At 38.9% G+C, this 14058-nt stretch overlaps 2 protein-coding genes across 5 annotated transcripts in view; both read right to left on the reverse strand.

Moving 5' to 3' along the window:
- Positions 1–14058, reverse strand: part of LOC120540305 (tripartite motif-containing protein 54-like) — a 192794-nt gene that overhangs the window by 101037 nt on the left and 77699 nt on the right. The window lies entirely within an intron of this gene.
- ptpdc1a (protein tyrosine phosphatase domain containing 1a) overlaps positions 1–14058 on the reverse strand; it is a 140647-nt gene that overhangs the window by 48735 nt on the left and 77854 nt on the right. For all 4 annotated transcript variants that reach the window (XM_039770946.1, XM_039770945.1, XM_039770948.1 and 1 more), the window contains one exon: positions 7278–7415. In XM_039770946.1, coding sequence (XP_039626880.1) covers positions 7278–7415 — 138 coding nt within the window. The remainder of the gene's footprint in view (positions 1–7277; positions 7416–14058) is intronic.

Raw genomic sequence — 14058 nt, forward strand, 5'->3', positions numbered from 1 at the left:
TACCACCGAAATAAGTACCAAATTTCAGCCTTCTACCTACACGGGAAGTTTGAGAATTAGTGACGTTGGAAAGTTCAATATGGCGGCTGACAGTGGCGTCATACCACCGAAATAAGTATGTACCATTGGTTTCGGTTAGCGCAGGGAAGCAGCTTACCAAATTTCGTGAAGATTGGGCCATGAATAAGAAAATTCAATATGCCGGACGTTGTTGACCGTTACGCGTAGAATTTCAAAATGAAACCTGCTTAACTTTTGTAAGTAAGCTGTAAGGAATGGGCCTGCCAAATTTCAGCCTTCTACCTACACGGAAAGTTGGAGAATTAGTGACGTTCGGAAAAATTAAATATGGCGGCCGACAGTGGTGTCATACCATCGAAATAAGTACGTACATCGGTTTTAGTTAGCGCAGGGAAGCCACCTACCAAATTTCGTGAAGATGGGGTCAGCCTTCTACCTACACGTGAAGTTTGAAAATTGGTGACGTTGGAAAGTTCAATATGGCGGCCGACAGTGGCGTCAAACCATAGAAATAAGTAAGTACAGCGGTTTCGGTTAGCGCAGGGAAGCCGCCTACCACATTCCGTGAAGATGGGGCCATAAATAAGAAAGTTCAACATGGCGGACGTTGTCGACCGTCATGACCGTTATGTGTAGAATTTCGAAATGAAACCTGCTTAACTTTTGTAAGTATGCTGTAAGGAATAAGCCTGACAAATTTCAGCTTTCTACCTACATGGGAAGTTGGAGAATTAGTGATGAGTCAGTGAGTGAGTGAGTGAACACAAACAGTGCAACAACAACAACACCACAAACAGTGCACCAACTATTAATAATAAAGTCCTTTAGACTCCTTTCTTTCTCTCTCTCTGTCGCCTCCACTCCTCTCTTCCAAGTTCTATTCACTTCCACCCAACTCCAGCCCCTGAGTGAAGTGAGTGCTCCAGGTGCTCGCCAATCAACATCCGGCAGCACTTCCGGGTGTGGTGGAAGTGCTGTAAGTGATTTCAGCTCCTCTTTTGGCAGCACTTCCGGGTGTGGCGGAAGTGCTGTATACCCCAGTCCCGGAGCTGCCGAGGCGTCCCCTGGCAGCGGCCACGTTGCTCCATAGGGTTGAGCTCCCTAGGTCCGTGGCCCCCATATAATCCAGGGTGGCTGCCCTCTTCCATTCCAGGGAAGACACTGCCCTTCTCCCAGCCCTTCCCTTGCCTTCTTGCGGCGTCCCAGTGGGGCATGGTCCCTGGACATCTGTCACACCATATATATATATATATACTAGCAGAATACCCACGCTTCGCAGCGGAGAAGTAGTGTGTTAAAGAAGTTATGAAAAAGAAAAGCAAACATTTTAAAAATAACGTAAGATGATTGTTAATGTAATTGTTTTGTCATTGATATGAGTGTTGTTGTCATATCTATATCTATATATATCTATATTTATATATCTATATTTATATATATATATATATATATATATATATATATATATATATATATATATAGCAAAATACCTACAAGATTGGCAGGAGAAGTAAAAGAAAAGGAAACATTTTAATAATAACGTAAATATGATTGACAATGTAATTGTTTTGTAATTGTCATGAGTGTTGCTGGCATATATGTATATATATATATATATATATATATATATATATATATATATATATATATATATACACACACACACATACATATATATACATATACATATATACACATACTGTATATATACACACACACATATATACATACTGTATATACAACATATACATATCTACATATATACTGTATATACACATATATATACAAATCTACATATATATATCTACATATATATATATTAGGTGGGACTTCGATTAAAAAATTAATCCAATTAATTAGAGGCTGTGTAAGAATTAATCTTGATTAATCGTATGTAATCGCACACGTAAATTTGCCCCAAATCGCAAATGTTTTTTTTTATTTAAAAGCGGTTTTAGTGGGCGACAGAATCAAATAATATGGACATGAATATTGTAAACTGAAGCTGTTTTAATTTCTGAAAAAAAGCTTTAAACTGCATTTGAATTCAAAACAGAAACAAAAATATCATCCCTGGTTAAAATTGGGCAGACTTAAAAATAAAGTGGTAGTTTAAGTACTTTAAGTACATTTTCAGAATAGTATTGTCTTTAAATAATAATAACCAAAATTTCAACATAAAGTGCAGTTTTCTTCTTAAAAAATAAGTCAGAAACATAAAAGGTAATTTGACCAGCTTACTCTTTAAACTCTAAGTAACATTAGCCAAAATTATTTTGTACATTAGGCTAAAACAGTGTGATCATTGAACATTTTGTAATTAGATGTATTTAGAATTACTAACGGTCACGGAAGTCCAATGATCCCCAGTAAGAGCCACAAAGTCCGCTTTCTGTAATGCATCTAATTTTGCTTGCTTTTCAGTGTGCACAAAACCATGCTTTTATCAAGGCTTACTTTCGGGTAGTCGAAATGATCAGTCGTAGGAGCGCGCTTTATTCCGACTCTAACATTTTTGTAGCTGTGATGTGTGCATCAGTGTAATGGATGTACCAGGAAATCATGCATTGACAAAAGTTCCGTTTGCTTGGAATTGAAAGTGTGATTAAATGCGTTATTTTTAGCGCGTTATGGAGTACATGCATCGAAGCTTCTCAGCTGTGCTTGTGCTAAGAAAGGGAAAATTTTAAAAATAACGTAACATGATTCTGCGTTAACCTAATATTTTTCATCGTCCCAAACCAAGGAGATCGAAGGTAAAATGAATCGGGTAGCGTATATAGTCAGTACATCCCCTCTCGAATCGAACCTCGAATGTGCGTTAGAGGCTTAAGACTCTACAATTAGCCACAGCGTGTGGCTTGTCTATGCTAAAGTATGTATTGTAGATCGGGTATATATATATATATTATATATATATACCCGTGTACGCAGTGGAGAAGTAGAAGTTATGAAAAGAAAAGGGAACATTTTAAAAATAACGTAACATGATTGTCAATATACAGTAATTGTTTTGTGAGTGTTATTGAATGTTGCTGTCATCAAGGATTTGATTATCATTATTTCTTTCAATCAGGCTCGTATTTGTAGGATGTGTTCAAGTTACATTCCGTGTTTGTCAATCGTTGTAAAGATAAGAGGTTTCATTCATCGATTAGTTCCTTACTGCATCAATAAACAGCTCGTCTTCCTTTTTATCTGTGATGTGACAAACTGCATGCACGGGTTTTTTTACACTGTCTTCCTTTAGCAGGACATTCACTTTTTCCACCGTGTGCTTTGTTTCCGCAGTAGCTGCACTTATGAATATGATTGTATGTATAAGGCGCTTCATATTTTTTGCTGCCTTCTCAATTGTGTAATTCGGTTTTTGTTCAGCACTCTTTGGAACTGTTGCTTTTGTCTGTGCACTGCGTCAGTTCACGTGAGCTGCTTGGTGTTCTTGCTGTGCTGGTGCCATCTCGTGTAATGTCAGCTAAGACCCGGCACTTAAAAGTTTCTCTCGCAGTTTCAATGAGTTTGTGCCAAACACCACCCTGACCATCTCATCTTCCTCTGCATAAGCACAGTCCTTCACACGTGAATATTTACCGGCAGTGTTTGTATTGGATTGCGCTGATGGACGGCCTTATATGGGCAGGCACTAAATTACAAGCGCTAGTGGCAGCCTGTCTATGAACTTAATTTAATATAAACTTACGGTTCACGCGTGCTTTGTTTCCGCAGTAGCTGTACTTATGAATATGCTTGTATGCATCATTTGCTTCATAATGTTTTTCTGCCTTCTCAATTGTGAAATGGCGTTTTGTGCTCATCGCTGGAGTTCTTCCTTGTTCTCTACGTACTTACGTAGGAGGCGTGATGATGTCCCACGAAACTCCGCCCCACGCGGCCATCTCCAACTCAAGACTCCATTACATTATATGGGGAAAAATAGCTTCCAGTTATGACCCTTATGCGTAGAATTTCGAAATGAAACCTGCCCAACTTTTGTAAGTAAGCTGTAAGGAATAAGCCTGCCAAATTTCAGCCTTCTACCTACGGGAAGTTGGAGAATTAGTGATGAGTCAGTGAGTGAGTGAGTGAGTGAGGGCTTTGCCTTTTATTAGTATATATATATATATATATATATATATATATATATATATATATATATATATATATATATATATATATATATATATATTTTTAATACAGCTACTATTCTCAAGCATTAGTTAAAAAGATCAGATGAGTCTACAGACTCTTAAATATTCCTTTACAAGATTTATTCAGTATTATGAATTATATCACTCTAGATAGCAGGAGATAGCATCTTTAACCCTGCTACCTCCAGCTCTAAGATTTGCACTGGGTGTGACGAGGATGGACAGGATTAGGAACGAGTAAATTAGAGGGTCAGCTCAAATTGGACGGTTGGGAGACAAAGTCTGAGAGGTGAGATTGTGTTGGTTTGAACATGTGCAGAGTAGAGATCCGGAGCATATTGGGAGAAGGATGCTAAGGATAGAGCTGCCAGGGAAGAGAAAAAGAGGAAGACCTAAGAGGAGGTTTATGGATGTGTTAAGAGAGAACATGAAGGTTCTGGGTGTCACAGAGCAAGATGCAGAGGACAGGAAGAAATGGAAAAAGATGATCCGCTGTGGTAACCCCTAATGGGAGCAGCCGAAAGAATAAGAAGATATCATTCTAGTACACATCTTTGCTTCTCATATAAATAAGTGTAAAAGGACATCCCAATGTAATATGTCTCAGGGGATATGCTAGACAAGCTGTTGATTATCTCATACTAGATCAACCAACTGAACAGGCATCTACAGCACTGGCATTATTCCTGGATGAAGCACCTTTATCCATTTTTGATAAATGAAGTGAAGGTGCCTGTCACTGGCATCTGTAAAGAGAAAGTTCCCTTCGCCCCCCATCAGTGGTGTTAGAAATACAAAGGTGAGCATGGCTTTAATCTTAAAGTTTAACATGGCTTGAGATGGTGATGAGAATCCAAAAAGAGTTAACAACAATGAAGTGATACTCATTGTAAATGACTGATTTCATAATATGAAACTAAAGAAACAGCAAAAAAAGATTCTTTTTCCAAATACACTGACCTGTCACAGCGTTAAAACCACTGATGGGTTAAATGAATAGCACGGATTAGTTAAAATGGCACCAATCAAGAGGGGGTGGGAGGTATATCAGATAGCAATTGAACACACAGTTCTTGAAGATGAAATGTATGAAGCAGGAAAACCAGGAAAGCGTAAGGATCTAAGCGACTTTGATAATGGTCAAATTGTGATGGCAGGGTGACTGATTCAGAGAATTTCCAAGAAAGGTATGCAGTGATTAGTATGTGCCAAAAATTGTCCAAGGAAGGACAAATGAAGAACCAGTGACAGGGTCATGGATGTCCAAGGCTCAGTGATGTAAATGTGGAGTGAAGGCTAGGCTCCTCTGGTTTGATTCATAGAAGAGCTACTGTAGCACAAACTGCTGAAAATGTTGGCCATGAGAGAAGGGTGGTTCCCTTGACCATGGGAAAGGTGCTATATAAATAAAATGTATTATTATTATTAATAACAATAATAATAGTGTCAGAACACACATTGAATCACAGCCTACTGTGTATGGGGCCACGTAGATACAAACTAGTCAGAGTGCCCAAGCCAATATCTGTCCACTACCAAAATCGCTAGTAGTGGGCAGGTGAGTGTCAGAACTGGATAGTGGAGCAATGAAATAGGTGACCCGGTCTAATGAATCACGTTTTCTTTTACATCATGTGGACAACCAGGCATGTGTGTGTGTGTGTCATTTACCTGGGGAAGAGATGGCAGCAGGATGCACTATGAGAAGAAGGGAAGCTTGCAGAGGACGTATGATGCTCTGGTCAATGTTCTGCTGGGAAACCTTGAATCCTGGCATTCATATGTATTAATTTGATGTGTACCACATATCTAAAGACTGCTGCAGACCATGTACACCCTATCGTGGCAATGGTATTCCCTAATGGCAGTGGCCTCTTTCAGCAGAATAATGCACCTTACCACAATACAATAGTTGGTCAGGAACATGACAAAGAGTTCAAGCTGTTAACTTGGCCTCCACATTCTATAGATCTCATGCTGATCGAGCATCTCTAGGATGTGCTGGAAAAACAACTTTAATCCAAGGAGGCCCCCTCTCAGCTCGCAACTTAGAGGACTTAAAAGATCTGCTGCTAACGTATTGGTACTGCTAACGTACTACAGGAAACTATCAGAGGTCTTGTGGAGTTCCATGTCTCTATGGGTCAGATACCTGTTTTTGGTTGCATGAGGCGAACCTACACAATATTAGGCAGGTGGTTTTAACATTGTGGCTGATAGATGTATGTGTCAAACGATTACAATAATCATGGGGGAAATCACAGAAATGAATTCAAAAATATTTCTAAAGGCACATATAATGTTTTTAATTTCATGTTAAAACCCATTTTACAATAAAGTGTCTTCATTTTAGAATGTTAATGTCCAGTATCAACTGTTGCTTCAGATAATAATTTCTATAATATCTCTGCAACCCGCTTAATCTTCGGTATGTTTAAATTGTTGATGCTGATCAAATCGCCTTGCCATACTAACAGCCATGTACAGTACATACAGTGCATATCCAGGTTATATTCCCCAAGGAAGACTCTCCAACTCAATCCTAAGACCTGGAGAGAAAAATGCCTGTGCATCCTTTAAAGCCATAACAAGAAGTCAAGAAGGTGCTGAGTGGGCAGAAGCATGTATATATACAAGCAAAACTTCAAGATTTCCCAAGGCGTATTATTATTACTATTATTATTATTGTGATAACAAAAACATAGCACTCCTTGCTGAATGTATGTTTTATACATTTACAAAAAAAAAAAACAAAACAAAGAAAAAAGGTGTTTTTCTGGCTAAGATGCTCTTGATTAGATTGTGCTATATTTGAAGAATGTTGTATAAAATGCAGATGAAATGGCATTAAGAAAATTGGTAAGTCTGTAATTACACATGCCTAAAGAGAAGAAGAAAAAAATTAGAAAACACATTGATTAGGATATTGTTTAGAAATATTATCTTCTATTAACAATCAATCAAAACCTTTTGTGTACTCATGTTTTTACTTTTTTGAAAATTTTAACATATTTAAGGCTGAAGACTAAAAAGAAAATTTTCAAATATCGTTTGTCCAGTGTGTTCACGTCAAGATCCAACAATAAACAATATTAGAAGTTATCTTACCTGTTCTGCCTAGCCCTGCATGACAGTGAATTGCCATTTTCCCCTCTTGAATTGCAAAAGACATTACTTTCACCATGTCAAGAATAGTGGTGAGAGAGGCCACTCCATAGTCCTTCCATCCAAAATTATAAAAATAAACTGAAATAAGACAAAAAGAATGGGGGAGAGGGAGGGAATGAAAAGTGAACATAATTTCAATCCTGAAGGACCCACTTTATTAAGCAACATTACAAGGACCACACTTCTTAAATTTCTTAAAACTTTCACAAGCAATAATTATGCAAAAATATTCTACAGTTTTTTTAATTCATCAACTAAGCAAACAATGCCAAATATAAAATGGAATAAAACACGAATAAAGAAAATTTCTGTTTACCTTTTAGAAGGCGTGATTTTATCTAAGGCAAGCTGAATTAACATACATGTAACATCAAACTTATGGTAACGAAGAACTAGAGCCTATCCCTAGTACACTGAATGCAAGGCTGGATACAACCATGGACAAGGAACAGTTCCCTTTTATGCACACAACATTCTCAGATGGTCAAATTGGAAGCACTAGTCAATCTAAAAATAACAAGGTAGTTATTCTCTGCTTGTTAACTAAGAATTTAACAATATCAAAATGCAGTAAGGGGAAGGAAGAACATATTGTCTTCAGAACAGCTACAGTTATTCTTAAAATGTTGTCATAACATTCTTGAACTACGTGTAATGGAATAGTGCAGCGTTTGGCAAAAACGAAAAACGTTACTTGAGGGATGAAGGAGGTGGAAATCCTTTGTGCATTCTGTGCCCCAAAACCTCATATAAATGTCAAATGATGTTTAGATTTGATGACTGGAAGGTGATGGAAGGTATTCAAGACTATCCTGGTGTTGATGAAACCCCAATTGAATCAGTTTGGTAGTGTGTATGGGGAATCATCCTGGAATAGAAGAATTACACCATTCAGTACAGAATATTTGACCAGGTGCAGCAGATCAAGCCTCTCTATATTCTTTCAATGTTTTTGCACCATCTTCACAAGCAGAATGCACTTAAGCAAAATTACATATACAAAAAGCTTAACTGTGATTTTCAAACACGGAGTTGGATTTAATTACATGTGCCAAGTTGGACCACTGTGATTGACTTTGGCACTGACAGTCCTAGCGAGTTGTACTGAATAAATACTGATCGAGTTCTATACAGGGCGAGTTATTACTTTGACCTTTTCCTGTGTTTTGCATGTGTATGTGTGTATCCCGTTACAGTGTTCCTAATTCCTACTACATATACTGTACGTGTTGGCTTTTTTTTTTTTTATATAATGCTGTTTTTCCACAATCGTTAAATGAAGAAAATAAATTCCACTATGCATCAAAAATTCCCTCATGTTGCGGGTTTGCTGATATGCTGGATTGTAATGGTCTTCAGTCACTGGGCTTCCACCCTTCTCTTTTTTCTCTTCCTGCTTCTCCAATAACAAATTGCAACATAGAAACCGTCTCCATGAAAGTAAAGTGAGCTGCAATATTTGAACACTAAGTGTTCAAAATTTTTAAAGATAGAGATCTTAACATTTATAATTAAGTCTAAATTATTTAAATAAATTCAACAATTTATTTATAAAATATCACACTATGAATGCTTTACTGCATTTCAGCATATGTCAGTTATTAATCTTAGTAGTCTAAATGTTTACATTTCTGATATAAATGCCTTTCATAGAATAAATTTGTTAAATGAAAAGCAAAACCATTCTTAAGTATATAGCCTGCTTTTAGAGTTGACCTTGGTACAAAACTCTTAGTGATCACAAAGGGTATAAAGCTGAATGCTGATAGAGCAATAAAATAAGCTTAAGCTAGCCATGTGCATGTTCCCAGTTTGTAGCGGTTTGGAGGCGCTGCTTGTCCTCAGTAAAAATGCAACGGAGTAGATACAACACTAAAGTATCAGCAGGAGTGCGCAAGGGAGAACAAGCTATCAGTGTATGATTTGAAAGAGGTTTGATTTAGGCATTAGTATGAATCGATCGGTCAAAGCAAAACTGCCCAACTCCAAGTGTTCTAAGAAGATGTGCTAAAATTGTTATCCAAGTTACCACTTGTTGCAGTAAAAGAAAAAATGTATACAGGGATCCTCCAAACTTCCCCGACTCCTTCCCAAAAACAACTAGGGCAAATTAATCCTGGTCGGGATGCCACTCAGTCAGGGTGCACAGACACTCAAGTGCTATCATTCATAATGTCGCCCAGTAGTATTATACAACAGATTAGAAAGAGCATCATATAGATCACCACCGGTTTATTATTATTATTAATTTAGTGGTCTCCTCTGTGAAACACCTGCCAGACCTATTCAGACTTGGCCAATCGTGTCTAATTTTTGTTCCCAAATATGATAGGCTACAATCCTGAGTCTGGCTTTGTTAAAGATTAAGAAGTCAAGTTAGATACTGATGTGTGCTTTACACAAATCTGACTCTTTATGTAATTAGTCATGTGTAAACTCTATAATTGTATTTTACCTACTATAGCCCTCTGAACCTGCACTCACTATATAAAAATAAACTGAACTGAACAGGTTGCAAATCAAAAAAATGTTTCAATTTGAGTGGCATAGAAAACTTTGTGAATCTTATTTTCTTCTTCTTCTTTCGGCTGCTCCCATTAGGGGTTGCCACGGTGGATCATCTTATTCCATATCTTTCTGTCCTCTGCATCTTGTGCTGTTACATCCATCACCTGCATGTCCTCTCTCACCACATCCATAAACCTTCCCTTAGGCCTTCCTCTTTTTCTCTTCCCTGGCAGCTCTATCCTTACCATCCTTCTCCCAATATACCCAGCAGTCAGAGCCACCGTCTCCAACCCATATAACATAGCTGGTCTCACTACCATCCTGTAGACCTTCTCTTTCACTCTTGCTGATATCCGTCTGTCACAAATCACCCCTGACACTCTTCTCCACCCATTCCACCCTGCCTGCACTCTCTTTTTCACCTCTCTTCAACAATCCCCATTACTCTGTACTGTTGATCCCAAGTATTTAAACTCATCCACCTTCACCAACTCTTCTCCCTGCATCCTCACCATTCCACTGACCTCCCTCTCATTTACACACATGTATTCTGTCTTGTTCCTACTGACCTTCATTGCTCTCCTCACTAGAACATATCTCCATCCCTCCAGGGTCTCCTCAACCTGCTCCCTACTATCGCTACAGATCACAATGTCATCACCAAACATCATAGTCCACGGGGACTCCTGTCTAATCTCGTCATTCAACCTGTCCATCACCATTGCAAATAAGAAAGGGCTCAAAGCCGATCCCTGATGTAATCCCACCTCCACCTTGAATGCATCCGTCACTCCTATTGCAGACCTCGCCACAGTCACACTTCCCTCATACATATCCTGTACAACTCTTACATACTTCTCTGCCACTCCCGACTTCCTCATACAATACCACAACTCCTCTCGTAGCACCCTGTCATATGTTTTCTCTAGGTCCATAAAGATGAAATGCAACTCCTTCCGGCCTTCTTTAAACTTCTCCATCAACATTCTCAGAGCAAACATTGCATGTGTGGTGCTCTTTCTTGGCATAGTGTTGCTCAATAATCATCACCTCACTTCTTAACCTAGCTACCACTACTCTTTCCCATAACTTCATACTGTGGCTCATCAATTTTATCCCCCTGTAGTTACTGCAGTCCTGCACATCCCCCTTATTCTTAAATATCGGCACCAATACACTTCTTCTCCACTCCTCAGGCATCCTCTCACTTTCCAAGATTCCATTAAACAATCTGGTTAAAAACTCCACTGCCATCTCTCCTAAACACCTCCATGCTTCCACAAGTATGTCATCTGGACCAACAGCTTTTCCATTCTTCATCCTCTTCATAGCTGCCCTTACTTCCTCCTTAGTAATCCGTTGCATTTCCTGATTCACTATCTCCACATCATCCAACCTCTTCTCTCTCTTTCTCTTCATTCATAACCCTCTCAAAGTACTCTTTCCATCTGCTCAACACACTCTCCTCGCTTGAGGGTACATTTCCATCTTTATCCTTTATTACCCTGACCTGCTGCACATCTTTCCCAGCTCGGTCCCTCTGTCTAGCCAATCGGTACAGGTCTTTTTCTCCCTCCTTAGTGTCCAACCGCTCATACACCTTTTCTTTAGCCTTTGCCAACTCTCTCTTCACCTTGTGCCTTATCTTCTTGTACTCGTCTACTTTCTGCATCTCTCCGACTATCCCACTTCTTCTTTGCCATCCTCTTCATCTGTATACTCTCCTGCAGTTCCTGATTCCACCACCAGGTTACCTTTTCTTCTTTCCTATGTCCAGATGTCATGCCAAGCACCCTTCTTGCTGTCACCCTTACTACATCTTCTGCAATTTCCCAACTGTCTGGTAATTCTTCACTACCATCCAGTGTCTGTGTCACCTTCTCCCTAAACTCAACATTGCAGTCTTGACATACTGTTCCTTCAGAATAACCCCTACTCCATTTCTCTTCCCATCCATACCAAGATAGAACAATATGAATCCACCTCCGATAAACATGGCCTTACTCCCCTTCCATTTAGTCTCTTGCAAGCACAATATATCAACGTTCCTTCTGTCCATTATATGGCTAACTCTCTCCCCTTACCAGTCACACTGTCAACATTCAAAGTTCCTACCCTCAGTTCCACTCTCTTTACCTTCCTCCTTTCCTCCTGCCTCCGGACACATCTCCCTCGTCGTCTTCTTCGGCCAACAGTAGCCCAATTTCCGCCAGCACCCTGTTGACTAACAGTATTGGTGGCGGTCATTGTTAACCCGGGGCTCGACCGATCCGGTATGGAAATTTGTATTGTTGTCCGCATATTGATTTTACATCGGATGCCCTTCCTGACATAACCCTCTCCATGTATCCGGGCTTGGGACCAGCACAAAGAAACACACTGGTTTATGCATCCCCTGTGGCTGGGTGAATGCAACAACAAAAATATTACAGCTACAGGAATTATTTTGAATAGTAAAACTTTTTGGGTTACTGGTGTTTGTTTCTCTTAATAGGACTCATCTGACTCGCCAGTCAGCCCAGTCCATGATTATTTTTATTTATAAAAAGGGCTTTTAACACGTAGTTATCCTAAATGGGTTGTTGCAAATAACTGAGGTAATACTACTAAGCATGCAGCAGGTTCTTACATTACTGTATACCATAAAAATAGAGATTCTCCACACAATTATACTGCACGTTATAAATAAAATAATCCAAAATGTGTTAATTTTCTGACAATAGTAATGCCAGTACAGTCAGGGGTGTGTAAGTGCACTGGGGAGTCTTTCTGAGAAACACCTATAAACCTTTAGGATGTGTTTAGCTCTGCTACATCATATTTTTAAGGTTCCAGGATTACTCCCTACAATGTTCACATCTCAGATGATTTGCACATTAAGGAAAGGAAACCTATCCGTCCATCCATGGTCGAGGGAAAGCTGGAGCCTATCTCAGCAAACATCAAGAACAAAGTAGGAATCCTGGAATGGACATTAGTTAATTGCAGGGAAAGAAATCGTTTTCTTTAACCTTTGAATCAAGGTCTGCAAACCCTGGTTGGAAACTGAGCACTCAGTGAAGAAGTACTGCTTTTTAACCTTATTTGTGATTGCTTGCCTTAGGATCGTGGAGTGTCAGCTAATCACAAATGGGTATTTTTTTTCTTAAAAAAAAAATTATATATATATATATTACATATACATATATACGTATATATATACATTATATATACACAGTATATATACACATTAGGGCTTGGCGATTTTGCCTAAAAAAATCTTCGATTTTTAAAGAAAAATTCGAGTTTCGATTCGATTTTCGATTTTTTTTTCCCAATGCACTTAAAAAATGGCTGCAGACATCAGATATAGTGTCAAAAGTGCAACTTTATTGCTATGATTGTCCTCAAGAGTTAAAATGCGTAGAATCCCAAAACAAAAAGTAAATGAGGCTCTGTCATTCAACAATTTCAAGCTTTAACCCAGGTTTAAACAAAAGTGCAACAGCTTCACAGTAGCTTAAATTTTCTGTTCAAGAAATCAGATAATTACAAATGTTGTAACATATAACATTACAATTAAAAAAAATAAACTCTTCTCAGTATAGTGTGAATATAAAAAATGAAACATGCCTGTGGCAGACATATAGCCTGCTCAAAGAATGAACAAATGTAAACTTTTATCTATAACAACAAAACACGTGCTTGTTAGATCTCTGAAACATTGTGCATGCTCATTCTAAACATTTTTTGCAAGAAAGATGAGCCTGTCCACAACCTCTGGCTTAAGGCAGGCCCGGTTGCAGGTAACTATTCACCCACCCACACTAAATACCCTCTCTGAGGGGGCACTAGTGGCTGGAATAGAAAGATATTTTTAGCCAGTAAGCTTAGCCTTGGAAAGTTGGGCTGATGCAGCTTCCACCATTCAAGAGGATCTGTGTCTGGCTCTATGTCTGGAATAAGGAAATACGTTGCAAGCTCAGTCTCAATTTTTGTTTTCTCAGATTGTGGGTGTGGCGTGGTGGATGGTGCACTGTTTTTAAAGAAGGCACCCAGAGTCATTTTCTTTTTTGGTGGGGTGTTCTCTTGAACAGCTGAGGACCAGCTTCCTCTGTGGTAGAGTTGCAGAGAGCAGAGATCTCAGACACCGCTCTTTTTTTGACAACTTCCAGTTTGCTTGCATCAATGTAGGTTGTACGGAACCTCGGGTCTAAAAGTGTGGCCATGTCCA

The sequence above is a fragment of the Polypterus senegalus genome, chromosome 12 (genome assembly GCF_016835505.1).
Source record: "Polypterus senegalus isolate Bchr_013 chromosome 12, ASM1683550v1, whole genome shotgun sequence".
NCBI lineage: Eukaryota > Metazoa > Chordata > Cladistia > Polypteriformes > Polypteridae > Polypterus > Polypterus senegalus.